This window comes from Pelodiscus sinensis, chromosome 16, assembly GCF_052426305.1.
Source record: "Pelodiscus sinensis isolate ZL-2025 chromosome 16, ASM5242630v1, whole genome shotgun sequence".
Taxonomy (NCBI): domain Eukaryota; kingdom Metazoa; phylum Chordata; order Testudines; family Trionychidae; genus Pelodiscus; species Pelodiscus sinensis.
The window spans coordinates 17205941-17232667 of record NC_143067.1 but is presented as its reverse complement, the minus strand read 5'-3'; the positions used below and the strand labels follow the sequence as shown (position 1 = coordinate 17232667).

Sequence of the window (26727 nt, the reverse complement as noted above, 5' to 3'; positions counted from 1 at the left end):
AAGAACCTCTGCGTTATGCGCTGTAGGGTCTTCTCTCGCCCCAAATGTCCGGCCCAGGGATTCGCATGTGCCAGGTCTAATACCTGCCTACGATACCGTGCGGGGACCAACAACTGGCTAACCTCTGTCTGCCCGTCGGTTGACCGTGCGATCCGATATAATCGATCGGCTCTTACCTCGAACCGCGGTGTTGGTCGAGCAGCTGCCCCCGTGCCGGGGTCCCCAGTCTCTCCAGCCCCTTGTTCCCAGGCATGGGTTAAGGAGGGGTCTTCCCGTTGGTCTCTCGTGAAGTCCTCATCCCATCCTATTTCCTCCGAACTGAGGGTTTTCTCAGGGTCCGGTTCCTCCTCCGGGCCTTGGGATGTTCCCCTTTTCCAGTCCTCCGTCCCTGCTAGTGGTGGTTGCCCCTGCTTCTCCCAGTCACGCAGGATGCGTCTGAAACCCGGCCAGTCCCGGCCCAGTAGTACTGGATACACCAGCTTTGGGGCTAACGCTACCTTGCAGATCACCTCATCTACCCCATCCGACAGACGGACCCACCCCGTGGGGTAGGCGCTAACATCTCCATGGATGCATTGCATTGAGATGGATCCCCCGGCCGCCTCCCACTCTGGAACCAGCTCTGATCGTACCATTGTCTGGCTGCACCCAGAATCCACCAGGGCGGTTTCGAGCCTTCCCTCTAGCCATACCTGCAGGGTAATCTTTGTCTTGTCCCGCGGTCTCGCCCGTAAGTCAGCAGCCATCACCTGTCCATACGCGCCCTCTGTGTGGGTGTCGCCCCCTCACTGGTGTCGAAGCAAACGCCTCACTCAGTTTACGCGGCTAAACAGACAGTTTTATTGGCCAATAAAAGCAAAGTGAGACAAACGTGGTCACAGCAAAGCTGGGTCCAGTAAGGCTACCTAATACAATCAATCCTAGTATCTTTATACCCTTAACCAAACAGTCTGACGTCAGGGCATCCAATTACAGAAATAATCAATTAGACTAGGAAAAACAAAGCCTTATCAACATGATGGCGGACAGGTACGAAGGAGTACCTCTCCTCTCTGAACCAGCCCAATTAACACATTCCAATAGCACATCTGTCTTGGCCTGGCGCATGGGGTGATAGAAAGTTCACTCTGGCCTACGTGCAAAGACAAAAAGCTGAAATGGTTTCTGTTATACAAGATGGCTTCTAGCTAAACATAAACTAACTTCATCACTGGCCTCTTGCTTGTCCCGGCCCCTCACACTTCGGGGTAGGACTCCAGTCTGGGCTCCCTTGCGCGTTGGTTTCACCCGGGTCCAAACCACCTTCCGCCTGCCCTCTGGTTTCTCCTACCATCCTAGGTCGGTGGTCCTGAGTCTTTTCCCTGGCAGTTTGTCGCCGCCACCTTCCCCCCGTGCTAGCCGGGGCTCCCCGGGTCCTCTTAGGGCACAGCCTCCGGATGTGGCCCGGCTCCTCGCAGGTCCAACATGTCCGTGCCTCCCCTGTTGCCTTCCCAGGGGCCGCTCTCCCTTTGTCCCTATTAGCTGGGTGGGGCCTCCTGGCTCCCACCCCGTAGGGGCACTCTCTCCTCAGGTGTTCCCTGTGCCCACAGGCAAAACAAGTTTTCAGGCTCGGCCTTTGCCCCCAACTCTTGGAGCCTGGTTTACTACGGAGTCCAAGGTCACCCCTTTGTCGTGGCCCGCTCCCCTTTTCCCACGTCCCAGCCTGTAGGGCCTCCCAGGCCCTCCAATACTTATTCATTATCTACTTCCCCCCTCCACCCTCAACTCCCTGTTCTAGTCCTGTGGCCTACCAGCCACTATTTATTCACAATAAACCCCCTTTTTTCCTCAGGGTGGGGTTACACTGCCCACGTTCTCCACCATCTGTCAGGGGGTGCACGCCCCCAGTGTGCCTCAGTGCCCCCTGACTGTCCTCATATAGCCCCTCTCAGGGCAAGTTACAGTCTGTATGGGTTGCTCATCATAGGCACCAAAGCAGTATATAACTGGCCCTTTACGCAAGGCCGAGTCCACAAAGCAGTTTATAATTGTTTTAGCAGGGTGCACCCCAGGCAGGGGGACCCGGGCCCACCCTACTACACCGGGTCCCAGCCCAGGGCCCTGTGAGCAACCAGGTATCGGGTCACTCCCTCGGCGGGGCCATCCAGCCGAAACGCACCGAGGTTCTCGGGCCAGGAGGGGCGGCTCCCGCTCCTGCCCTGGGCCACTTCCTACCTGGATCCCCGGGCTTCCTTCTCCTGGACTTGCCCAGCTGGCTGCGATCTCCAGGCCGGCATCCCCTCGGCAGGCAGTCTCCGGGTGGCACCAACTCGCCTCCGCCTTCCTCCCGGCCTCTCCTGGAGTCCCTGGCACCCGCTGGGGGAGAGCTCCCTGCTCCAGTCCTTCTCCTTCAGCTGTCTCCCTCCAAGGAGCTCCTGCTTCCTCTGCAGTCAGCCCTCCACTGGCCTTCCCTTAAGCAACCTGTGCTTCTCTCTCTATATACCTGCCAGCTGGGCTCTCACTCCCTTAATGGGTTCAGCTGGCTTCCACAAGCCAATTATGCTGCCCTAGGTAGTTGCCAGCTGGGCTCTCACTGGCCCTAAACTGCTCCAGCTGGCCTCTTTCTTTCTAGCCCTGGCTCAGGGCCTGAGTCCTGGTCTTCAAGGGCCAGTGCAGGGCCGGCACCCTGTCACATGCTGTCATATGGGTGGAAATTGGGTAAATATTGCGAAATATCAGTGTGAAAGAAGTTATTTGCATATATTTGCATATATATGCAACCACACTTAAGTTGCGGCCCTCGGCATGTGCTGAGAGTATCACTGTGGCCCCTGGGGCTTCCAAAGTTGAGTAGCCCTGCTTTAAGCTATGATAAGAAGAAGCTGCATACCAAATTTGGTGGTCCTAGCTCTTACCATCTAGTAGTTCTTGAACAAACACACAAATACACAGACAGGCAAACTCTCAAATATATAGTAGATGTAGCTAAGAAAAGTCAGTACTATACAAACCTTAAAAATCTACCCGGGCGCAGAATCCTGGGCAGACTCACTTCCTACTGCTTTCTTTTCCAAATGCATTAGGCTCCCTGTTGCACATGTACCTTCCTTTTGGGAGGCTTTGTCGGCCAGGAGTTCCATGCAGCAGCTACCTGAGCCACAGATGATCTTCCTGATCTGCCTGAAGCCACTTTTTGGCTCATTTAACTCCTCTCTCCAGATCTGACAATTACGGGAAGTATAGTCCTATAAATTACGGGAAGTGTAGTCCTATAGTCCTGTGACACCTTAGACACACACACACACACACACACACACACACACACACACACACACACACACACACACACACACCACCCCTTCGGATTAAATGAGCTTGAGTCTCCTCTGAAGAAGTGGGTTTTGCCTACAAGCGCTCATGATACTATATGTATAAACATTTTTGTTAGTCTCTAAGGTGCCACAGGACCACTCGTTTTTAAAGTTACAGACTAACACGACTACCCCTCTGAGACTTTCAAAGATGTTGATTTCATGAGATTATTTGACCCGCATTAGCCTGCTTTTCATCTCTGTGCTCTCTTCCATGCTGATCGCTGTGGAATGAACGCACTGCGTGTGCTATTCTTTCAAGACACCCCAAATATTTCTGTATACAAGTCTCTTCCAAAGGCCCATTTGGACCATAATACCCTTGGGAAAAGTTGATTGATAATGGCAAGTTTCAGATTAGCTCTAAAGTGTGTGCTACCCATGCATGGCTAAGAATTTCTCTCATCTCCTGTCTGGAAAGCACGTGCCTCAGTGAAAGAGCATAGAATCATAGACTCTAGGGCTGGAAGAGACCTCAGGAGGTCATCGAGTCCAGCCTCACAACATTAAAGGGCCCAATTCATCACTATTGCACCTGTATAAACATGGAATAAAACAAAACGGGGGAAAGTGACCGAAATGACAATATCTGAAAAGTGGGTTTAAAAATCTCTTTAGCACCAGGACTCTCGTGTGCGCCCATTCTTTGGGATAACTTTTCTGTGCAGTTTACTTTTGTGTTTTTAAAATTTAAGTCAAATGACTGAAGACATCTCACCAAGGTAAACAAAGTAAGGAGCGATGATGCTGCCCACCCTGCAAGACATGGAAGTAGCTCCAACTGCCATGTTTCTTACTATGGTTGGGTAGAGCTCAGCAGTGTAGACATACAGCATTGAAAATGCAGATGTGATTCCAAACTTTCCCAGCATCACCAGGAAGACAGACAGGGTGTGAAGATCTGAAAATAAAATTTAAAGAAGGATCAATAAAACTACATCAAGTTCCCATGTTTGTTACCTCCACTGCTTTTACCTCCCAAAGACTTAGTTTCCCATAAGAACATATAAGAACATAAGAACGACCGTACTGGGTCAGACCAAAGGTCCATCTAGCCCAGTATCCTGTCTGCCGACAGTGGCCAGCACCAGGTGCCCCAGAGAGGGTGGACCGAAGACAATGATCAAGCGATTTGTCTCCTGCCATCCCTCTCCAGCCTCTGACAAACAGAGGCCAAGGACACCATTTTATCCCCTGGCTAATAGCTTTTTATGGACCTAACCTCCATGAAATTATCTAGCTTCTCTTTAAACTCTATTATAGTCCTAGCCTTCACAGCCTCCTCTGGCAAGGAGTTCCACAGGTTGACTACACGCTCTATAAATTGTAGTCTTCTCTTATCATATCTATCGCCCCTTCCCTAGACTGTCCAGTTCATAACAAGAGCAGGCAGTTTATCCTGTACTTCCAGGACTTGGCTTGTTCCGAATCTGAGCATGTGCTTGAAATGCATTATGGCCCTGATTCAACAAACCACAAACACATGCTTAAATTCATCTCTAATCAGCAAAGCACTTAGGTTCCACTGTCTGAGCTAGTCATCCGACGCATAAACAAATCAATAGTTTGATATTCAGAGGTGCTGAGCGCCCACCGCTCTCAGTAAACTCAGTGAGAATTGCAGGAGCTCAGCATGTCTGAATAAAACCTGAAAAATCAAATCAAACCACAAAGGATTGAGGTTTAGTGCAAATTTCACCCAAGAACTTTCTGGTTTCCAGCTCTGTACTGCAGCAGTTAGATGGCACTGTCGGATATATTTTATTTTTATGTCATGAATTGAACCTTCCTTTTGGGAGGCTTTGTCGGCCAGGAGTCCCGTGCAGCAGCTACCTGAGCCACAGATGATCTTCCTGATCTGCCTGAAGCCACTTTTTGGCTCATTTAACTCCTCTCTCCAGATCTGACAATTACGGGAAGTGTAGCAGGGAGAGGCTGATTGCATCCACAGGCTTTGTTAGCCCAGCTGATAAATTGTATAGCGCCTATTGTTTGACCATGTTTTGGTCCATTATGAAATATATTTAGGAGACCAAATAACTGATACCATCTACATGTTTCGTTAGTCTATAAAGTGCTACCAGACCATTTGTTGTTTTTTGTGGTATATCAGTGAGAGCCAAATGTGTGCTTTGATCTCCATCTTCGTTCAATATCTGGTTAAACGATATGGTTGTAATTTAACTGTAGAAAATATCAACAGCTGACAGCCTTCTCCTAAAGCTTATTTTTTCTATAAAAACATGTGTGACTTTCTCCATCAGTGTGCCAAGGTCCTGAAGGCAGACCCACGGGACACGGGATTCTAAAAGGTGAGAAAAAAAAATCACATTTTCCCTTACCATATGAATACTGTCTGCATTATTAGTAATGATTATTTGCACTGAGTTACCATTCAAGGATCCCGAGCAGGATCAGGGTCATATTGCCTTATGTGCTGAACAAACACAAAGAGGCTGAAACAGAGGGAACATTTTCTATTACAAAGAATAAACAGAAATCCTGGCCACAAGCTGCTAGTTTTGTGACTTGTAGGAGTTGAGAAAACATGACATGAGAAAAATCACATGCTGTTAAATTCTTTGAAAACGCTGCCATGTCCATATACATGAATGAGATAGTATATGTGAAATTCTCCCCTCTCTATCATCATACATCAGAATAAACTGCATTTCCTTCAAGGGAGTTAAACAGTACATCTACACTGCAACATTATTTCGAAATAGCTAGCGTTAATTTGAAAAAGCTTAAGTCTGCCTCTGCACAGTAGGCAGTTATTTCGAAATAGTGTTAAAATACTGTCAAACTGGAGGACTTCTTACTCTGACTCCTGTAACCCTCATTGTACGAGGAGTAAGGGAAGTCAGAGGAATTTTGAAATAAGTGCTGTGTAGACGTTCCCTATTTCAAAATAAGATACGTAATCGACATAGATCAACTTGCGTAGCTTATTTCGAGTTTAGCCCTGCAGTGCAGATGCACCCTAAAAGACCATTTGAGAGCTAAGAAAGCAGAATCAGTCCTTACATATATGTGTGAACTGAGCAGCTAGGCAGAACGCTCTAACATCAGGGGGCTACATGCAAATAATGCCAGCTAAAGAACTTGCACACAATGTTGATACAAATATTTAATCACGTGAGAACGTAACGCAATAGGAAAGTTATAGGAGCAGCTGGGTTGCCTGGCAATTCCCATGGCAAGATCCTGTTTTCAAATGTTTATAGCCCTGCCAAAGCATTAACCTTTCAGGCTGTAGTTTTCCATACCAGGGGTCTGCTTCTGGTTGAATTATTCACTACTCTTAGTGCCAAGTTTCAGTAAAAATGGTTCAGGCGTTTGAGTGAAGGAGATGAGGGAAACAGGAGCTGGTTTTGCCCATGTTAAAAAGGTCAATGCAATTGTTTTGTTGGGGCCCTTTATCATCTCTGAGGGGGAAAGGTCCTCGTGCCAGGGCAAGCAAGCAGCCACCCAAATCTGGCCTAGTGATAGGCCTCTGGAAAACACCTGCAGGTTACACGTATGCTCAATGCAGGTCTCAGCTCCTACCTGTCCATCCCCACAGAGCAGCTAAACATATTCCACCCTAGGGCTCCAGGATTTGCCCTGAACTGGCTGTTCCCAGTCAGGTTGGGGCCAGCTATTGGAACTGAGAACAGGAGCCTCTCTCTCCTCTGCACTCAGTAACTCTCCTGCTGGCTCAGACAGCGTGGAGGACGGAGGTGTCTGATCTTAATGCACGGGGGACAAAGGCAGGCTAGGAGAGAAGGGAAAGGAGCAGACTAGGGCAAGGCATCTGCTGAGACTGGGTCTGTCTGCGCGAGGAGACTGGAACTGGGATCTGGGGGGGGAAGGAAGGAGGGCAGTCTGGTATTGGTTGGAAAAGGAGACTTGGACAAGGAACTGTGGGCCAGGGAGGGGGTGACACAGGGAGCCAGTGAGGAAAACAGAGGAGGAGGCCAGAGATTGTATGAAGAGATGGGGGAAGAGTGGGAATGGAACATGGAGCTGGGAAGGCTGGGTGGGGCAGAGATTGGATGAGAAGCCCATGGAGGGAGCGGGATGGGAGGAGAGACCCCGATTGGAAAGGGGGTGTCACACAGAGGCCCATTGATGCCAACTGGCAAAGGGGCCGCTGTTCCTTATACACAACTCTTATCTGAGACCAGACAAACTCACTACACCCAACACACCGTCCACACAAGAGTTATCCACAAAGGGCAGCATGCAAGGTCTCTGCGGAAAGCTTGTAACTTATTGATACTCATAATCACTTTGAGGTGCATGTACGGGTAACAGTCAAGGGACAATGTGAGACAGGTTGTACCTCCCTTAACCAGGACTCTGGTCTTGCAACCTCTATGGTCCAGCAGGATCACAGATGGTTCTGGACCACAGAGTCCAGATGTAGGAAGGTCTGGCTACGGGGCAGGAGTGCAACAGGGATGGACTGGTGACTCAGCTGGGAGCCCCATGGGGGGAGAGGCCGGTTGATGCAATGGGGAAATCTGTCCCCAACAGCTGGGCAGTAGCAGGGGGCTGGCCGTGCAGCTCTGGCCCTGGTGGTAGCCAGGAAGCTCCAGCCCCAGTGGAGGACAGGGAGCTCTGACCCCAATAGCATCGAGAGCTAGAGAGCTCTGGCCCAGGGAGTGACCATGCAGCCGAGCCCCAGTGGGAGTGGGGGGCAGAAGTTTTGTACAGTGTAGGAGGAGAGAGACCTCCCCTGGTCCGGCAAATCCCCTCATTTGGTACTGGTCAGCTCCCAAGGGTGCTGGACCAGGGAGGCCCAACCTGTATATTTAAAATTATACCCTTAAAGTCTTGAAATGGAAGTGAGTCGCCAGGGAATGGTGCAGGGGTGCTGGCCCATTCAATTGGAGGGAACTCTCCCCTCTCTCGGGACAGCGAATTACATAGTGTTTTGCTCAGCTGCACCAACTTAAAAAAATTAAACAGAAAATGACTTGGCGCGACAAGGAAGGGCAGGACAGTGAGAGGTGCGTCCTCTCTGTGAATAAAGACTGACTCAGTATATCACAGGGTGGAGAACTTGGAAGGGGTATTGTGCGGGCTCTCAGGAGCAATTCCAATGCTGCCCAGCTGACTAGCAGAGTGCCCACAGCTAGGTTTTTTGTTTCTACTGGTAGTGCACTTTCACACGTGCCTTGGTGCACATTTATTCCACACAGATGGAAAAACCCATGCGTGGGTGGAGAAGATTAGAGGGAACACTGGTGCTAAGCACTCACAGCTGCCATGGAAGTCGATCAAAACTTTGCTTATAACATACAAAGTGTTTACATAGTACTATGTTCTCCGTAAAAAGGATCAGGCCTGCCTATCACAAATGGAAAGCCCAAAATGGGTACCAGCCCAGTCAATTAGTCTCATTAGCACTGGCACTACAATTGACAAGTACTTCCCCCCCCCCCCCTCCTTTCTTATTGTGAGGGTCTCCCTCCCCTTTTTTCCATTCTGCTCATCTAATGGAGTGGGTTTTGCCTGGAAAAGCTCATGATACAATATAGCTCTAAGATGCCATAGGACTACTCATTGTTTTTAAAGTCACAGACTAGCACAGCTACCCCTATGAGACAAAAATGAGTGGATACTTTTGACTTTAATTTTTCAGTGCCTCAGCTATAAAATAATATGTGAACATCTAAGGAAAGACTGTTGTAATGCACACACACAAAGGGACTGAATTTCCTTACTTCTGAGTGTTTGACTTTGCACCCTCAGTATAGGTTGAACCTCTCTAGTCTGGCACTCTCTGGTCTGGCAGCCTCCATGATCCAGCACGATATTAGTTATCTGGATGTCCAGCTAACTTATCATAGTGTGGCCAAGTTTCCCATGGTCCCATAAAGTTTGTTAGCAGCCACCAGACCTGGCTCTCGGTGTTCTGTGCTGTTATTTAGCTTTAATTTACCCCACATGTCGTCTAAGAGCTCAGCATGGACGTGTTGACAATGCTGCTAGACCAGGGATAGGGAACCTCTGGCCCAGGGGCCAGATGTGGCCCTTGGCTTGCCTGGATCCAGTCCCCGAGGCTCTGGGCCCCAGCATTGGGGAGTCTGTGCTGGCGCTCCAGTCCCCTGCTGCCCCCTTGGGGGTTGGAGCACAACATCTACTAGGTTGCTCCCCCCCTCACCAGGCTCTCATGTGCAAGGGAAATGTGGGGAGTGTCGTTCTCTTCACATGGGGGCCACAGTGAGGGTTTTTTTTTCTTACTCCTGTTTCTCACTTACGTGCAGCCCCTGACTGATTTTTCTGTGGGTCAGTGATCCCAACTCAAAAAAGGTTCCCCACCAATATTGCTAGGCAATATTGACTTCCTGTGGTTTGGCAAATTCTCTGGCTCGTCACCAATCCGGTCCTGAGGGTGCCAGACGACAAGGGTTCAACCTATACATTTCTTTTAACATAGTATTCTGTGGGTAATTAGATATATTTTATATACACACCCACCAATGGGCATGCCTTATTCTCCTATACATTTTAGAGAGTGTGTCTGTCTGATCAAGAACTCCACATACACAGTGAAAGCTAGGACCCACCAAATTCAGTATACAGCTTCCTCTGAGCACAACTGCAAGCAAAGTAAAGATTTGGTTGTGCTGGGAAAACAGGATATGCCTAGAATGGGATTGCTTCTCAGAAACCCACGCAGAAAAGAGACAGAATCACCAGGCAGGTGAAAGGGGCTTCCTGGAGAAGAGTTCCTCTTCCCTGTCTGGGACTGCTTCAGGTTCACCACCCCTCTCCCCCAAGTGCCCTTTAGGGCATGTGGAAAGGGCTGAAACTCCCCCAGCTTCATATGGGGACATTGCTAATTGTTCCCCTTTGTCAGGGAGCGAGGGGATAGTGCACAGGTTGCTGCATTCCTCGGGAGCACAGAGCTGTGCACTTTGCTCATGCTCTCTGACAGGGACAGGAAGGGGAAGAGCCAACAGCCCTGGTATGAATCTTGGGGGGCGGAGGAGGGAGCGGGAGGAACTTTGCCCCCTCCTGCACACCTTCCTACACACACACAGGCACTCCCCTGCCCAGAGCCTTTCCTAACCCCCAAACCCTGACTCCTGCACCCTCCACCCTGTGCCCCTCCTTAAGTATCTGAGTAATGCTGGGTAAATGTACTAGTACTGCAAATTTTCTAAATATCACTTTCAAAGATAAGTACTATAGTCCTGTGACACCTTAGAGACAGACACACACACACACACACACACACACACCACCCCTTCAGATGAAATGAGCTTGAGTCTCCTCTGAAGAAGTGGGTTTTGCCTACAAGCGCTCATGATACTATATGTATAAACATTTTTGTTAGTCTCTAAGGTGCCACAGGACCACTCGTTTTTAAAGTTACAGACTAACACGACTACCCTTCTGAGACTTTCAAAGATGTTGATTTCATGAGATTATTTGACCCGCATTAGCCTGCTTTTCATCTCTGTGCTCTCTTCCATGCCACCCCAAAGATTTCTGTATACAAGTCTCTTCCAAAGGCCCATTTGGACCATAATACCCTTGGGAAAAGTTGATTGATAATGGCAAGTTTCAGATTAGCTCTAAAGTGTGTGCTACCCACTATGGTACAGAAAGAAAGTTCTAGACCAGGGCTACTCAACATGTGGCCCATGGCCTGTTTGCAGCCTGCGATGCTGTTTGGCAGGGGCGGATAATAATTTTGTGGGGCCCAGGGCTGCGCCACGGGGCCTGGGGAGGCACAATTTTGCACATGCGCCTCGGCAGCAGTCGACCGGAAGTAGCATTTCGTGCATGCGCCTCGGCAGCAGCTGACGGGAAATAGCATTTCGCGCATGCATCTCGGCAGAAGCCGACCGAAAGTAGCATTTCGCACATGCGTCTCGGCAGAAGCCGACTGGAAATAGCATGCGCGGGGCCTATTGAAGCGTGGGGCCCGGGGCAGCCGCCCTGCTCGCCCTGCCTTGTATCCGCCGCTGCTGTTTGGGTTTACACAGGGCTCAATATGCAGCCCGCAAGTGGAATCCTTTGAACATGGCCTCCACTGGAACATGCTCCACAATGGTGAGGTGTCTCCCGGATGAGATGAGCATTGAAAGATGCAAGCAGATGGGCTGGCTGGAACAGACGGGTATAGGGTGTCGGCGTTTCTAGCACCTAGGAAGGAGGTGCTGGGGCATTGTGGGAAGTGCTGGCTGCTTAGTCTTGTGGGCTGAGCCTGAGAGGTGATGACTGGCTCACACTGGCCACGTTTAGGTCCGGCACTGCAGCTTAAGGCGTAATCTTTGTATCCATGCCTGTCAATGTGAAAGCTGCTATTTGCATATATTTGCATATATATTTGCATGTATACACAACCACATTTAAGTTGCAACTCTCGGCATGTGCTGTGAGTATCATTGTGGCCCTCAGGACTTCTAAAGTTGAGTAGCCCTGTTCTAGATCAATCTGTGAAGAACTGTCCTGTGAAGCCAGGTTACGTTAGTCTTACAGTTATGCTTCCTAATTTATACATCTCAGTTGGTATGTAATGACTTCACAAGTTACACCGCTTGTTACATTGCATCCAAGCCCAGCCCCTCCATTTGTTCTAGTTCCTAACTTCTTGTTCTGTTCCCTGGTTATCTTTGTTTTGGATACTGGCATTCCAGGTACTGACCTGTGAAGATACTTACCCAGCTTGTACTAAGACAGAGAACAAACGTATCTTAATTTTGAAAAGTTTCCTGTCTGCTTATGCCATATGTTTTATTTGGGAAATACAAGGTGTTATGGGATACTTAGTGTAAGTGGACAGGATTATGGTATAGATTGGTTGAGGCTATATCACTGAACAGTATTTGTGCTTAATGCTATTGGTTTTTAGTGCATACTAGCAGTTCTCAAACTGTATATCAGAACTCCAGTGTGGGCTGCAACCAGACATGAAAGTAAGGGGTGCACCCTGATGTGCCACTTCCAGGGCTCTCCTGCAGGCTGCCACACTCAGCAGCAAGCAGATGAAAGGGGATGGCTGGTGGAGTGCCCCACACCGATCCCAGACCGCCCAAATTCCCTCTAATCTCTCTGGATGCCACTACAAAAGAAATGGGGGGCTTCAGAACTCCGGGTATGTCTACACTATCCCGCTAGTTCGAACTAGCGGGGTAATGTAGGCATACCGCACTTGCAAATGAAGCCCGGGATTTGAATTTCCCGGGCTTCATTTGCATAAGCTGGGCGCCGCCATTTTTAAATCCCGGCTAGTTCGGACCCCGTGCCGCGCAGCTACACGCGGCACGGGGTTCGAACTAGCCGGGATTTAAAAATGGCGGCGCCCGGCTTATGCAAATGAAGCCCGGGAAATTCAAATCCCGGGCTTCATTTGCAAGTGCGGTATGCCTACATTACCCCGCTAGTTCGAACTAGCGGGGTAGTGTAGACATACCCTCCCTTCCCCACTGTCAGGAAGTGAGAGGAAAGCACACAGCATATACCTGCTTTCCGCTCCCTCTCGGCTGGTGCGGACAAGGGGCAGAGGAGTGAGTGACTCATGCTGTGAGTTTCCCTCTCGCTTCCTGACAGTGACAGAGGACGGAAGGGAAACAGCAAGCAACAACCAGTGTTGGTAGGAATCCGGGTGGGGGAGTTCAGCCCTTGTCCCCTTCACAGTTCTCTCTACTCTGAGCCCCCCCCCCCTCCCCCAGACCTCAGCCCCCTGCCCTGAGGCGTTCCTCACAGCCTGATCCCTGACTCCACCACCACCTATATCCCCACCCCCTGTCTGGAGCTCCCCCCCCCACAATCCTCCAGCGTGAATCTCTCTTTACAGCCCAACTCTGACTCCTGCTCCTGTCACATCTCCCCTTCCCCCTGAACCACCCCCCCACAAATCACAAACCCCTGCTCTGAGCCTCCTGCACTCCACCCTGCACTTAATTTTTTCACAGATATTGTCATATCATCCCCCCATAGCCCTCTGTCCTGAGACACTCTTCCCCGCCCCCCCGGGGGGGTGTCATACAAGAGTACCTGTAAGAAATTTAAGTTACTTTCAACCTGGCTCACAACATCATTTTAATGGGTCACCAGAACTGGCTTAGACTTGCTGATGCTCAGGGCCAAAGCTCAAGCTCCTCTGCCAGGAGCCAAAACCAAAGCCCCATGGCTTCAGCCCAGGGCATCAAAGCTCAGATTACAGGCCCCTGGCTGGGTCTGAAGCACTTGGACTTTGGCATGGGGCCTGCCCACCCTGCAGTGGTGGGGCTCAGGCTCGGGTCCCCCTGCTGGGGTTGTGTGGTAGTTTTTGTTGTCAGAAGGGGGGTTGCAAGGCAATGATATTTGAGAACCCCTGCAATATACGGATGGTGAGGCTAATAGCTATTATTAATATTATATCTACCAGTCAACAACATCCCAAGCCTCTTATCAAGTGGAACTAGATTTCTTCATTCCAAACAGACTAGGTGAGATTATTTGTATGCTGTTGACACAGAGCTTACAAGTGGAGGGAAAGAGAGGACAGTATTTGTTTTGCTGGAATTTCTCATAAAACAGTTCATGCCACAATATAAGAACCAGGGGTCACCAAATGAAATTAATCGACAGCAGGTGTGAAACAAAAGGAAGTTTTTCTTCACTCAGCGCACAGTCAACCTGTGGAACTCCTTGCCAGAGGATGCAGTGAAGGCTAGAACTTTAACAGGGTTCAAAAAAGAGCTAGATAGATTCATGGAGGTTAGGTCCATCAATGGCTATTGGCCAGGATGGGTAGGAATGATGTCCCTAGCCTCTGTTTCTCTGGAAATGGCTGTCAGGAAAGGGATCACATGAGGATTACCTGTTGTGATCGTCCCCTCTGGGGCATCTGGTATTGGCCACTGTTGGCAGACAGGATACTGGGCTAGATGGATCTTTGGTCTGACCCAGTATGGCTGTTCTTATGTTCTTATGTAAAGTGCATCCCTGATGTGTAATGAGATACCTGGGAATGGTTCTGATTGACTGGAGTGTGCCAGGTGTCTTGGTCAGAACATAGTCCATCTCTTAGAGAATGTTATACATATTTTGTTCTTGCATTTAGCTGCTTCCTGGAGGTTTCTGGTCCAGATGTGTCTGGTTTATTGACAAACACAATGTTCCCTCTAATTTTTTTCCGTCCATGTGCAGAATAAATGTGTCTGCACTGAGGCAAGTGCCCATGTGCCCCACCAATAGAAACACATGCTGCTGGCTGTGGGCAGATGTGTGTGCTCTGCCAATCAAGTGGGTGGCACTGAATCTCTCCTGGGCAGTTGCCCAAGTGCTCAGCTTACAAGAAACACTGGACACAGGCTTTCACTGCACAGCCAGTATACACAGTTGTGGAAGACACATTATGGAAGCTATATTCCACTGGGGCACTTGGATGAGTCATCAAAGTAAAAAGTTAATTTCTTATTCTAAGGAAACAGAGACTGATCCATCAGCCCCTTCCTCTGTAGCTGCAGGAAGGGCTCCAGCTGCAGTAGAACTAATGAGAATCCATTGATTGTGGGCAGTAGTGAGATTGCTGGGACCCAGCAAGGAGAGGGCTAATGCCTCCTGCATGGTGAGGATCTGTGCTTGGCTGGTACTCACTGTGCCCCAGAACACCACGTAATTTTAGACTAGGCAGAATGGAAGGGACAGAATGGGGAAAGGGTAAGGGGGACCCATGGTTATGTGGATGCATTCACTGTTCTCCACCAATACATCACTGGGATTACTGTAGTCCTAAATCTGCAGCAACAGCCTAACAGTAACATTATTGCTTCTGCTCCAGAGCTCCCAGAGTGCATAACACACTGCTCAATTACTGTAGCCTGAATAACTATGCATGATATGAGATGGAGGACACCAAGTTCCACGCTATCCAAAAGGGCCATCATACCCCACTTGGGCAAGCCAGCCTTTTGCAATGCGGACTTGCTCTTTCCATTGTAAAATCGAGATGTTTGGTTGACTGCAGGTAGGTGTGTGCCGTAGAACTTGGAGCAGCTTTTTGGGGGAGTAGGAGCAGTGTACCTCATGTATTAAGGCACAAGAACATTCTGTAACTGTACTCAGGAAACCTATTTTAATAAGTAACTTAGAAGAAGTGTGATGAAGAGCAGAGTGATTGCCTTAGCTAGGGCTTTTACTCTATATAAGCCTCTGGCATGGTCCTAGCCCTCCAAGAGCTTACAATCTAAGAATAAAATGAGACCTGGGAATAACAGATGGGGGAGCTTTAGGAAACAAGACAATATTGGTCAGCATGAGAGGCAGTTGTATTACACTCTGGTAAATTAACCATTGTCAAGTGTTTTGTAGGCATCACAGCAAAATAAAGTTGCAAGAGGGGATTTAAAGGTGGACAATGAGGTAGTTTTTCAGATGTTCACAGGGAGCTCCTCCCAAGCATGAGAGGCAACATGGGAGAAACATACCGATGCTTTGAAAATTCAACAGGTAAGTGATAGAAGCTGGCACGACTGGCCAAGCATAGGCGACAGTCAACATTTCTGTGTTTAGGGGGATAGTTCATAAAGGGCCTTGAAAGTCAATATAAATGGCTTATGTTTGATGCAGTAGAGGAGGAGGAGCTAGTGGAGGAATGAAAGAATGCCATGGTCAAAGCAACAGACTAAGAACATTGGCTTTGAAGCAGTATACTGGATGCATACAAGAGAGACAAGATTGCATTTGTCAAGGCCAAGCAGAAGGAGGAGTAATCAAGGCATAGATTACGAGAGCCTGGATAGGAGGTTTAGCTGTGTGACTGGATAGGAGAGGTTGTATTGTAGAGCTGTCACACAGACAGAATCAGTAAAATTTAGCCAGTGTACTTGTAGGGACATGGAGGGAGGTCTGGGTGAAAGATGGCACCCTGCTTCTGGCAGTATGGTGTTATCTAAATCATCAGGGGAAAAGATTGAGAATATATTGCAATAGCCAATGTATGAAGAGCTGTCTGCGAAACATCATCCAGGCCTGGCTCCTCCTTCAAAACACCTTGAACAAGCTGATGAAAACATATGATGTATGTGTATTCCTTTCTTCTGAGCATATTTTTGTTTTATTCAGTTAGTTTGCACATTTGATATGCTATGGAAGAGTACAACACTTACAAATAAGTTTGGTTAGCTTGCAGGAAAGTCTATCGGGGGAGGAAGGTGAAATGTACAGTATGTATTCAGTGACCCAGTCATTCTCTGTAACATCAAGAATTGTGTATTAAGTATCAACATTTGAACCCAGAAGGATGTTTTACATCCAGTGAACAAATATGAGATCCTCTTGCATGAGTTAGTTTTTCACAGAGTAGTTATTTGGCAAGCCTGGAGGTCACACATTTAACTGCATGTCACCATTTAGTAGTTGCCAAAGAGACTGCCAGGAACACTGATAACACAGGGTGAAGAAAACCAGTCTCAAAATAATAGACACTGATTAAGTGTTTGGGCCTGTCTGTAACTCAAATAACCAATCATATTGTATCCAGAAAACTAGCACTCTAATTGGCTGCTAGAGCTTTGCCTTGGTTCTTTTTTCCTTACCGTTCCCCATCGCTGATGAAGTTGGGGTAAGCTCCGGATACATCTCCCCAGGTCCCAGACAGTCTGTTTTGGGAAAAACAAAAATAGCCGAAAACCACAGAAAGGATACAAACTGTATCAACCCCTTAAATCACAGGTTCTCAAAGCCCAGGCCAGTAGCAATCTAGAGAACTGGGGAAAAGTGATATTGTACTGGGTGATACTATGGACTAGAATATGGTAAACTTATAAACCCCAGCAAATAGTCTGGTAACACTTTAAAGCCTAACAAAACATGTAAATGGTATCATGAGCTTTCATGGGTACAGTCCCCTTGTACAGGCTCAGGACTCAGAGGAAGTCAGGGTGGACTGTGCACACTTTACCATCCCTTTGGTGCGGGTTGTCTCTTCTACCTCCCGTTTTGGGCAATTTATGCTCCAGGGACATAACCAGGAAAAGTGTCCCTGAACAACTCAGGATGCCAGGCTTTGGATCTTCGCTGACCCTAGGCAGATGTATTTGAAGGAAGAGACCTTTTACATCTTCCCTTCTGACCATGCACACCCACATTATGGGCAGCTCCATTGTATGCAGGCCTCAGTAGTAATACTCTGCACTTCTATAACATCTGCTGTCAGAGGACGTTACAGAGCTTCAGAGGCAAATGCCCCCATTCTTACAAACACACCTGCATGAGCAGATGCAAATTGAAAGAGACACACAAAAGATTAAGGAACCTCACTCTCCACCACCATCACATCTCCTTTATCCCCCCTGAGCAGGGGTGTTTCCAGCTTTTTATTCAGCCCATTAGTTACTTTCACCACCTGCTTGGAGGGAAAGGAGGAAAGAAAAGCAGAGCAGATGTTATTAGAGCAGAAGTAATAGAGAACAAACTGTTAAATAATTCTGACTGATCCACCTCATTCCTTCCCCTGGGGCATTCATGGACAAATGCTGGTAAATTTCCCCAACAAGTAGATCAGCAGACTTTGCTAGGAATTGCATAATAAACCAATGGCTGGGCTCCAAGCCACCAACTGGGGATAAGTGGTTGAGCAAACCCACAGTTTGCTATGTGCTGAAAAGGGGAGATTTGATATCTGGAAGCAATGGTCAAAACACTTCCAGTCTCTGTGAACTATGCAAGTCTTGGTTTTCCTACTCCACGCATCTGGAAAGACTGCAAGATAGCAGAATACTAATCCCATTCATGGATTATACTAAGGAGCAAAACCACTTATCCCTCCCAATACTGTGGGGCACAATCAAAAGGGGAGAACATCTGACCACACCACTCCGTCCAGCAACCCCTCCATGCTGCGCCCAGCCTGGGGTGGCCGCGCCCTCTGCACCATACCAGAGTTACCTGCAGGAAGGAGGTGGTGGCTGTATCCTGCTCTCACTGCCCCTTCTTGTCATGTTCACCCCCGGGCCCAAGCAGGTAGTAGGAGGGAACCTCTCTCAAACCAGCTGAGGCTGTCCACTCCAGCTCACTTCTCTGTGCAGTGCAGTAGCTGCCTGAGAGAGAGTCTGGCTGGGGAGCTGGTGGTAGCAGGCTGCTTCCTACCTGGGCCCAGCTTCCAGTGACAGGGGCTGAGTGAGCCAGAAATGTGCTGGGGGAAGAGAGGACTCTGGCTCACTCAGTCCTGTCCCCAGCAGCCGGACTCGGGCAGGAGCAGCTGGGCTCTTGTAGGCAGCCGCAACACTGCACAGAGCAGCAACTCAGAGAGGCCAGCGTGAGAAGTCTCTGGTCCTGCCCCCTCTGCTCCCCACCCAGACAAATCAAACAGAAATCTGGAGAGGCACTTGAGACTACAGGTCTTCCCCCCGCTATGTGTCAACTATGCTTGTGTTTTGACTGAAGTTTGACCAAAGTCTAACAAAGCCTTAACTCGCTTGGGAAGAAATCCTTGGATTTAATTTGATTCCTAAGACAACAAAGAAGTTGAGAGACCAAATCTCTGAAACTCCACAGACTAACGCCAGCAGATAACCTATGGCATTTGGAGAAGCAGTTTTTTTTCTTCTTGTGTGGATATTTAATAGCGGACATTAAAATGTGTCACAGGTGCATGAAAATTGGGAGAATCATAGAACTGGTTAGAAGAGACCGCAAGAGTCATCTATTCTAATCCCATGCTGGGATGCCTGGTTTGTTGTGTTTAACCCAGGGATTGGCAACCTCTCATATATGGCGTGCCAAGATTTAACTTATTCACTTCTATTTAGGGAGCTGTGTGCCGGGGGAGCAGGAAGCAGAGCAGACTGGGTACAGTGACCATATTTTCTGAACCAGCTGCAGCTAGGGAGAATGGTTTAATTTAAATTATTAAACAGATTAAGCATTTTAACTTTCTCATGTTAGTTTATCACACTTTTATCAAAAAGTAAAATATTAATTTATGTCCAATAAAAAAGGTTTCAAAGTTTTATTTATGGCAGGGGTGGAGAACCTTTTTATGGTCAGGGGTCACTGACCCACAGAAAAATCAGTTGGGGACCACTCAAATGAGCAACAAAAAAACTCCTCCCAAAACCCCCAACCCTCACTGATGTGGCCCCCCGACTGAAACACCTCACTCCTCTGGTGCTCCAGCCCTATGGGGTGAGGAGAAGAGGCTGGAGGGCTGAGGTTCAGGGCTTCCCATAGGTCAGATTTACTTTTCTGGATTCTGGAGTTAATGGTTTTTGTGGACCCCCTTAGGCTCTGGGGTAGGGACAAAAATGAGGGGTTCAGTGTGTGAGACAGGGCTGCCAGTGAGTGGGATAGGGATGGGAGTTCCGGATCTGGGAGGGAAGTGGGATGCAGAAGGGGGGGAGGTTGTGGGGTCTGGGTGGGAGCTAGGTGCAGAAGCAGGCTTGGAGTAGGGTGTCTGGCCAGGTGGAGGGAGCAGGAGGAAGGGAGGGTGCAATGTGTGACCAGGGAGCAGGGCCCTTTTGGCGCCCTGGGCCTGGGCGTGCAGCGCCGCCCCTGGGCGCAGAGTGCATGCGCAGGCCCGCCCGTGGGGCGCGGGCCCGTCCTTGGGGCGCATGGCGCATGCCGGCCACGGCCACTGGAGTGAAGCCCGGGGCCCGACCCTGGGACGCTCGGCGCATGCGCGGGCTGGTCACAGCCGCTGGCACGGAGCCCAGGGCCTGCCCCCGGGGCACACAGCGCATGCACTGCCCAGCTCAGCCCGGCCAGCGCTGCTGGCGCACGCGCCGGTCCATGCAGGGCCCCGCAGCCGTGGGGGCAAGGGCGCTGCTGTCCAGCACCGCGGGGAGGCGGGCAGGCCAGTGCTGTGGGAGCTGGGCGTGCGGCTCCTGATGGCAGCTGTAAGGGATGCCACGCGCGGGGGATGCCCCGTGGGTTGGCGCCCAGGGCAGATGCCTGGCTCGCCCATGCCTCCGTTCAGCCCTGCCAGGGAGGAGGGTGCAGAAGCAAAGGTGGATGCAGGAGCAGAGTGGGGGTAGGATGTCTGGGCAGGAGAGAGGGTGCAAGAGCAAAAGCGGGGGTGGGAGCAAGCTGGGGGTGCAGGGTCTTGTGGGGGGGGGGGAGCGGACTGAGTGAGGGAGATTGGGGACCGGGGTGCGTGTGCACCTGGCTTTGTTCCCCCTTGCAGTGCAGAGAGCCTCTAGACAGCGCTGCCGTTCCCCAGCAGGGCGCTCAGCTTCCCTCCCCCGCGCAGCAGGGAGCCGCACAGCCCCGAGGCCGCGGCTCCAGCTCTGGCTCCCCCCTCAAAGGGCGCGGGGCGGGGGAGGTGCAGAACGCTCCCACCTTCCCTGCCAGACCCGCTTGTGGCGCAGAGCGAGCGGCTCCACGTGCTGCTGACACTCCCCAGCGGGGCGCAGCTGGGCAGGGGGAGAGAGCGGCCCCGCGCGGAGCTCCCCGCCTTGCAGCGCCCCAGCCCGGCCCCTTCTGGGGCTGAAGTGGCAGGTCCAAGACAGGAGCAAGCCCCGGGGGGTTTTGCCTTGGACCCAGCCACCCTGCTGCTGTAAAACCAAGCGGCCGCCTGGCGATGGAGGAGGCAGCAGCGCAGCCGGAGCAGGACCCCGCGCGGCAGGGGCAGTCCCGCAGGGGCAGGGAGACGCTGCGTGGCGCACGGTGGCGGGGGCTCACCGGGACTCGAAGGCGGCCCCAGATTCCAGATACCGCGCACCGCCGGAAGCAACCCCGGCTGCCAGTCGGCAAAGCGCCCAGGGAGCCGCCCGTGTTCCCTGTGGGCGGGAGGGAAAGAAGAAGAGAAGAAAGGAAAGGGCGAGGAGCCGGAGGGGTGGGGGAGTTTAGTGTTTCCCACACACCAGATCTGGTGGGGAGACTTGGGGCTTTCTCTCCCCCGCCCCGCTCTCATTGCGCATGCCGCTGAAAATCATCTTGCCTGCCACTTATGGCATGTGTGCCTAGATTGCTGACCCCTGGTTTAAACCATCTAGACTGGCACTTTTTGCGGAAAAGCGTCTGCGCCAATCTAGACGCGATTTTCCGCAAAAAAAGCCCCGATCGCCATTTTCGCGATCGAGGCTTTTTTGCGGAAAACAAATCTCAGCTGTCTACACTGGCCCTTTTGCGCAAAAGTTTTGCGCAAAAGGGACTTTTGCCCGAACGGGAGCAGCATAGTATTTCCGCAAAAACACTGACTATCTTACATGAGATCAAAATTCAAGCGGCCAGTGTAGACAGCTGGAAGGTTTTCCAGAAAAGCAGCTGATTTTTCTGGAAAAACTGGCCAGTCTAGACATAGCCGTATATTATACCCATACTAACATGTTTTTAATTATTTTCAGACTAGCATTTAAGCAGAAATATGACTTTATTCACATATGTATAGTCCCCTTCATTTCAATGCAACAACTCAGCACCTCAAAACCTCCCAAGGATCAGGACCTCCCCTAAATTAGTGATTTAGTCCAATCTTCAACATTATAAGCCTAATACCGTATATTCCGGCATATAAGACGACTTTTGATGTTAAAAAACATCCCCCAAAAATCGGGGGTTGTCTTATACGCTGGGTATACAGCTTTGCGGCTTTGCAAAGTCTCGGGGGAAGCCGGCGGCGGGGCATCCCAGGCACGCCTGGGCTGCCCCGCCGCCGGCTTCCCCCGAGGCTTTGCAAAGCCGTGGAGGGGCTCCGGCGGCGGGGCAGCCCAGGCGCGCCGGGGCTGTCCCGCTGCCGGGGCGTCCTTTCAGATGCTTTGCTTCCGGTGTCCCTGGTCTGCTGGGGACTGTCTCCGGCAGACCAGGGACACCGGGAGCAAAGCCGGGGAGGCGGAGGGGCGCTGGGGTATAAGACGAAACCCTATCTTTTAACTAAAAAATTAGGGGGTCGTCTTATACGCCCAGTAGCCTTATACGCCAGAAAATACGGTACTATTCATTTTCAATGAGATCCATGGAATTTAGCCACATAACTTCTATGCATCCCATTCAGATTACTGGGACTGGTGCCACATTAAATTGCATTTCTTTACTCTGTTTTGAGACTCCAGTAACATTTTTGTCCACTCAGTCTTTTATTCTAGATAAATGTTTAAAGTCCATGGCAGCTTTTGGTTGTGCATCTGATACATGTGGGCTGTGTCTACACTGGTATCCCTTCCGGAAAAGGGATGCTAATGTAGACTTTGGAATAGGCAAATCCGCGGGGGATTTAAATATCCCCCGCGGTATTTGCATTAACATGGCTGCCGCTTTTTTCCGGCTTGGAGATAAGCCGGAGAAAAGCACCAGTCTAGACGTGATTCTCCGGAAAATAAAGCCTTTTCCGGAGGATCTCTTATTCCTACTTGAAAGTAGGAATAAGAGATCCTCCGGAAAAGGCTTTATTTTCTGGAGAATCACGTCTAGACTGGCCGCTTGAAAGTAGGAATAAGAGATCCTCCGGAAAAGACTTTATTTTCCGGAGAATCACGTCTAGACTGGCACTTTTCTTTGGCTTATCTCCAAGCCGGAAAAAAGCAGCAGCCATGTTAATGCAAATATCACGGGGGATATTTAAATCCCCCGTGGATTTGCCTATTCCAAAGTGCTACATTAGCATCCCTTTTCCGGAAAGAGGTGCCAATGTAGACACAGCCGTGTACTTTGAGATGAGATTTGGGACCTTGGCAGGATTATCCTTTACCATTTTCACAACAGCCATCTGGAGAGTTTGAAATAAAGGGAACATATTCAAATAGTTTCTATTTCACATTGTTCCACAAGCATCCTTTGCATGGGAGCTTGTCTAGCCCTGGGGTTTGAAACATGAGAGCGCAAAATCTATTGTTTTAAACAGGTTGGTAACCAAGATAATGCTTCCAGTGGGATTACGTTCTCAATTGCTGGATTGTTTGCCCCATCATTTCAAAGTGTTATAAGCTTACACACTGCCAAAAGCCATTAACTCTCTTTATTCTAAAAGTTCCATCTTCCCTATATGTAGCCGGAAGCCTGAGAGCATATCAACTAAGACCACTTACCCAAGCCTGATTGCATCTTGGACGCATTTATCTTTGGCAACTCTTCAATAATGAGTCTGAAATGAATGAGGAGAGTCATCAGCTACTCTGCTATCCGATGCAGCATGATTGCAGTTCCTGATATGGTCACCATCTATTAGATAACAAAATTCTGCCTTCATTTACATTACAGGAAAGATAGCGACACTGTTCACATGGCCCTGGTCTATTTTGAAATAACTCCTCTTATTTCAAAATAACAAGTGGAGCATCCACACTATCAAGCCCATTATTTTGAAATAGCGGGCTGGTTATTTCAAAGTAATAACTCCTGCTTTTCATGAGGAATAACGCTTAGTTCAAAATTGTTATTTTGGGAGTTATTATTTCAAAATAAGTTATTTCAAAATGATTTCCTCATGTAGACATGCCCTGATAGTATTTAGTGAGGTATGTTCCCTAATTTTACCATCATAGACTCATAGGGTTGGAAGAGACCTCCAGACATCATCAAGTCCAACACCCTGAGCAAAGTAGGAACAATGTTACAATAAGGCAGGTAGAGCCAACCCTGCAGGTCACCATTTTTCTGTTAACAGTGATGCCCAGTATATAGGAGCAGGTAAGCCACAATTTGGAGCTCACTATTAACTTTCAAGCAATCAGAAATATATCATGTACCTTGCAAAGCAAATAAAGATATGGTCCCTTCTTGTAACCCAACATACCTGTCATTCTTGCGTTATCCCTTAATTTCTCAGTACAGCTCTTATTTTCCTCCTTCTTCACATGTAAGTCCACAGATGTTGTATTTTATCCCATTTAAACTCTAGGGCTGTGCTTAGATTGCATCCCTTTTCCGTAAAAGTGATGCAAATTAGACACAGCGCAATTGCAAATGAAGCGGGGATTTAAATCTTCCCCGCTTCATTTGCATAAACATGGCTGCTGCTTTTTTCCGGCTCGGGGCTTTGCCGGCAAAAAGCGCCAGTCTAGACGGGGATCTTTCGGAAAATAAAGCCTTTTCCGAAAGATCCCTTGTTTCTCTTAAAATCAGGAATAAGGGATCTTTTGGAAAAAGCTTTATTTTCCGAAAGATCCCCGTCTAGACTGGCGCTTTTTGCTGGCAAAGCCCTGAGCCGGAAAAAAGCGGCAGCCATGTTTATGCAAATGAAGCAGGGAAGATTTAAATCCCCGCTTCATTTGTAATTGCGCTGTGTCTAATTTGCATCCCTTGTATGGAAAAGGGATGCAATCTAGACACAGCCCAGTAGTCCTAAAGCTCTTGCCTCTGTTTGCACATCTGTAAAATGGGATAATACTTATCCACAGCAATCAAACCTGGCTTTTCAAGAGGAATCCCAAGAGGAAACTTAGAATTTTCTTTTGCTATTGTGCAAAGTCTGAAACTTGTGCTTATAAAATGAGATAATTGTTCCAATGTCCAAGGAATGCCTGAAGTGCTGCCCTTCAAATTTCAAGACACGTCTCATAAACAAAAAGCAAAATAATATGGAGATCAGCTCCTTCATAAAGGCTGTATTCAGCTGAATGTTAATTATTTACTTCCTCTTCCCTTTCCTATAAACAAATAGAAATAATTGTGTTTAATTGCTTTTTGGTTCTTGGTGGGAGTCTTTTACTTCACTTCTGTGAGGGTCTTTCTGAGTTTTGGCTTGGGATGCTGATTCTAAAGGGCATGGCAAGAAGTTCCTCCTCTTTATCTCCTGCTGTAGGAAGAGTACATTCAGCCTTGTGCTTCACAAGACCTGAGTAAACTTGCTGCCACATTCCTCCTCCTAATACAGAGACCATCGCCATGGTCTCTGAGCACTTCCCAGAACTATAAAGTAAATACAAGGATTATAGGTTTTTTTCTCTTTCCTCCGGTCAGTGAGGGCTAGACTTTGTGTCTTTCTAAGTAGGTGTATTCTGACTAGGAATGTTTGTGTTTGTTTCTCATCCACAGCTGGACATTACTCAGATACAGGCCTGTCAACAGTGGGGGGCTAAAGGGGCAGTTGCCTTGGGGCCTAGTGATTCAAAGGGGTGTGGGGCTGCCAACTACCACTGCTGCTGTAGCAGCGGCTGGAGCCCTGGGCCCTTAAATTGTTGCTGGAGTGCTGCACCACGCGCTCCAGGAAGCAATCAGAGCTGGGGGGGGGGGGGGGGGGGAGGACCAGTGTGGCATGCTCTGGATGGTGCTGAGGGCTGGTTGCTCTGCCCCTTCCAGGACAACAGAGCCCCCCCCCCCACACACACACACTTTGCCCAGGGGCCCAGCAAGTCTGTCCACCTCCCACCCTCTCCCCAGTTCAGATACTATAGCAACCAGAGTGGAATAAGAACCTGTGCAGAATATAATAAAATAGAATCATGCTTATATTAGCTATTTTGTACCTTCCCTTGGAGTTGTTATTTTGTGTTGCCTACCTTTAGCCTTCCCGGTTCCTTTGGCCTCTTCTTCTTTCAGCTGTACTCCTTTCAGTTACACTTACTCCAGCATATAGACCCTTCTGCCTTTAACATAATAGAGGCTGTTTCCCCAGTTAAGGCTCTGGAGATTGTATCTGAAAATATTTTAAATGGCATTAAAATAGTAAAGATCTCCTCAAACCCAATCCAAGGGCAAGGAAGTCTAATTTTAAAAAGGGTGGGGAGTGAGAAATAGGGAAAGTGACAGTGATGAAATACCCAGCCCCCAGCAATCAGACCTGAAAGGCACCTTTGAAATACAATCTTGGTTGTTGAGACACAAAGTGCCAAGCCATGAATAGTAACTGCTGCCAAGTCCTTTTCCTACCGTCTTTTCCATAACAATCATTCTCTGGAAAAAAAAACCAGATCTTGCCCAGATGCACTCAGGCTGGGAGAAGACAATTTTGTGTATGAAATTCTCTTGTCCCTTCTGTTCAGTACAATAATTACTCATTTAACACGTGCCCGCTTAACACGTTTTTGCAATAGCACAATTATTATTTTTAGGGAATAACCCACAAAAATAACACAAAAATAATCAAGTGGAGGACTACTTCGCACGACAGTATAAGCTGGTGAAAACAGTGGTAATATGCATGAGCGGATGAATACACGTGGTCATCACTGTGCTCCTCCGCTCACTCACAAGTTAATCTTTGTGTTTTAACAAACTGCAGTGACTTGTGTTGCTTGATATCTTGTGTTGCTAGATATCTAATGGTGACGCTGATGACCCAGCACCAACAAAAAATTGACTTCGCCACCACCTCCTAAAATGCAACCCCCATCTTTTCCATTATTTTTAATGGGAAAATTGGCCCCGCATAGCACGTTTTCGCTTAGCACAAACATCTATCGTGTTAAATGAGGAATTACTGTATATAAAATACACCGTAAAGAAATGGCTCTTCTAGGCTATTCGTCGCTGCATGTGCCACTCAAACAACACTCAGTATGATTCTTGT

The 26727-nt window shown here is 48.8% G+C and overlaps 1 protein-coding gene across 2 annotated transcripts; it reads right to left on the bottom strand.

Moving 5' to 3' along the window:
• Positions 1-385: 385 nt before the first annotated feature.
• Positions 386-25938, bottom strand: LOC102452412 (solute carrier family 22 member 4-like). Of its 2 annotated transcripts, XM_075900354.2 has the most exons (4): positions 25718-25938; positions 23306-23361; positions 16880-16942; positions 386-4251 (listed from the first exon to the last, which is right to left on the bottom strand). In XM_075900354.2, exons 2-4 carry the CDS (start codon positions 23319-23321, stop codon positions 4046-4048), a joined length of 285 nt encoding a protein of 94 aa, XP_075756469.1. In that variant the 5' UTR covers positions 23322-23361; positions 25718-25938; the 3' UTR covers positions 386-4045. The 2 variants fall into 2 exon arrangements, with proteins under 2 accessions (XP_075756469.1, XP_075756468.1); XM_075900353.2 differs by lacking the exon at positions 25718-25938 and having other exon boundaries at positions 23306-23440.
• Positions 25939-26727: the final 789 nt, after the last annotated feature.

Excerpts from the sequence above, each read along its gene's own strand:
- LOC102452412 (XM_075900353.2), bottom strand. The coding sequence starts at position 23,384 with ATGACTCTCCTCATTCATTTCAGACTCATTATTGAAGAGTTGCCAAAG. Across the intron at positions 16,943-23,305 it reads CAAGATGCAATCAGGCTTGG|ACTGTCTGGGACCTGGGGAG; the intron begins GTAAGTGGTCTT and ends TTCCCAAAACAG. Across the intron at positions 4,252-16,879 it reads TTCATCAGCGATGGGGAACG|ATCTTCACACCCTGTCTGTC; the intron begins GTAAGGAAAAAA and ends TTTTATTTTCAG.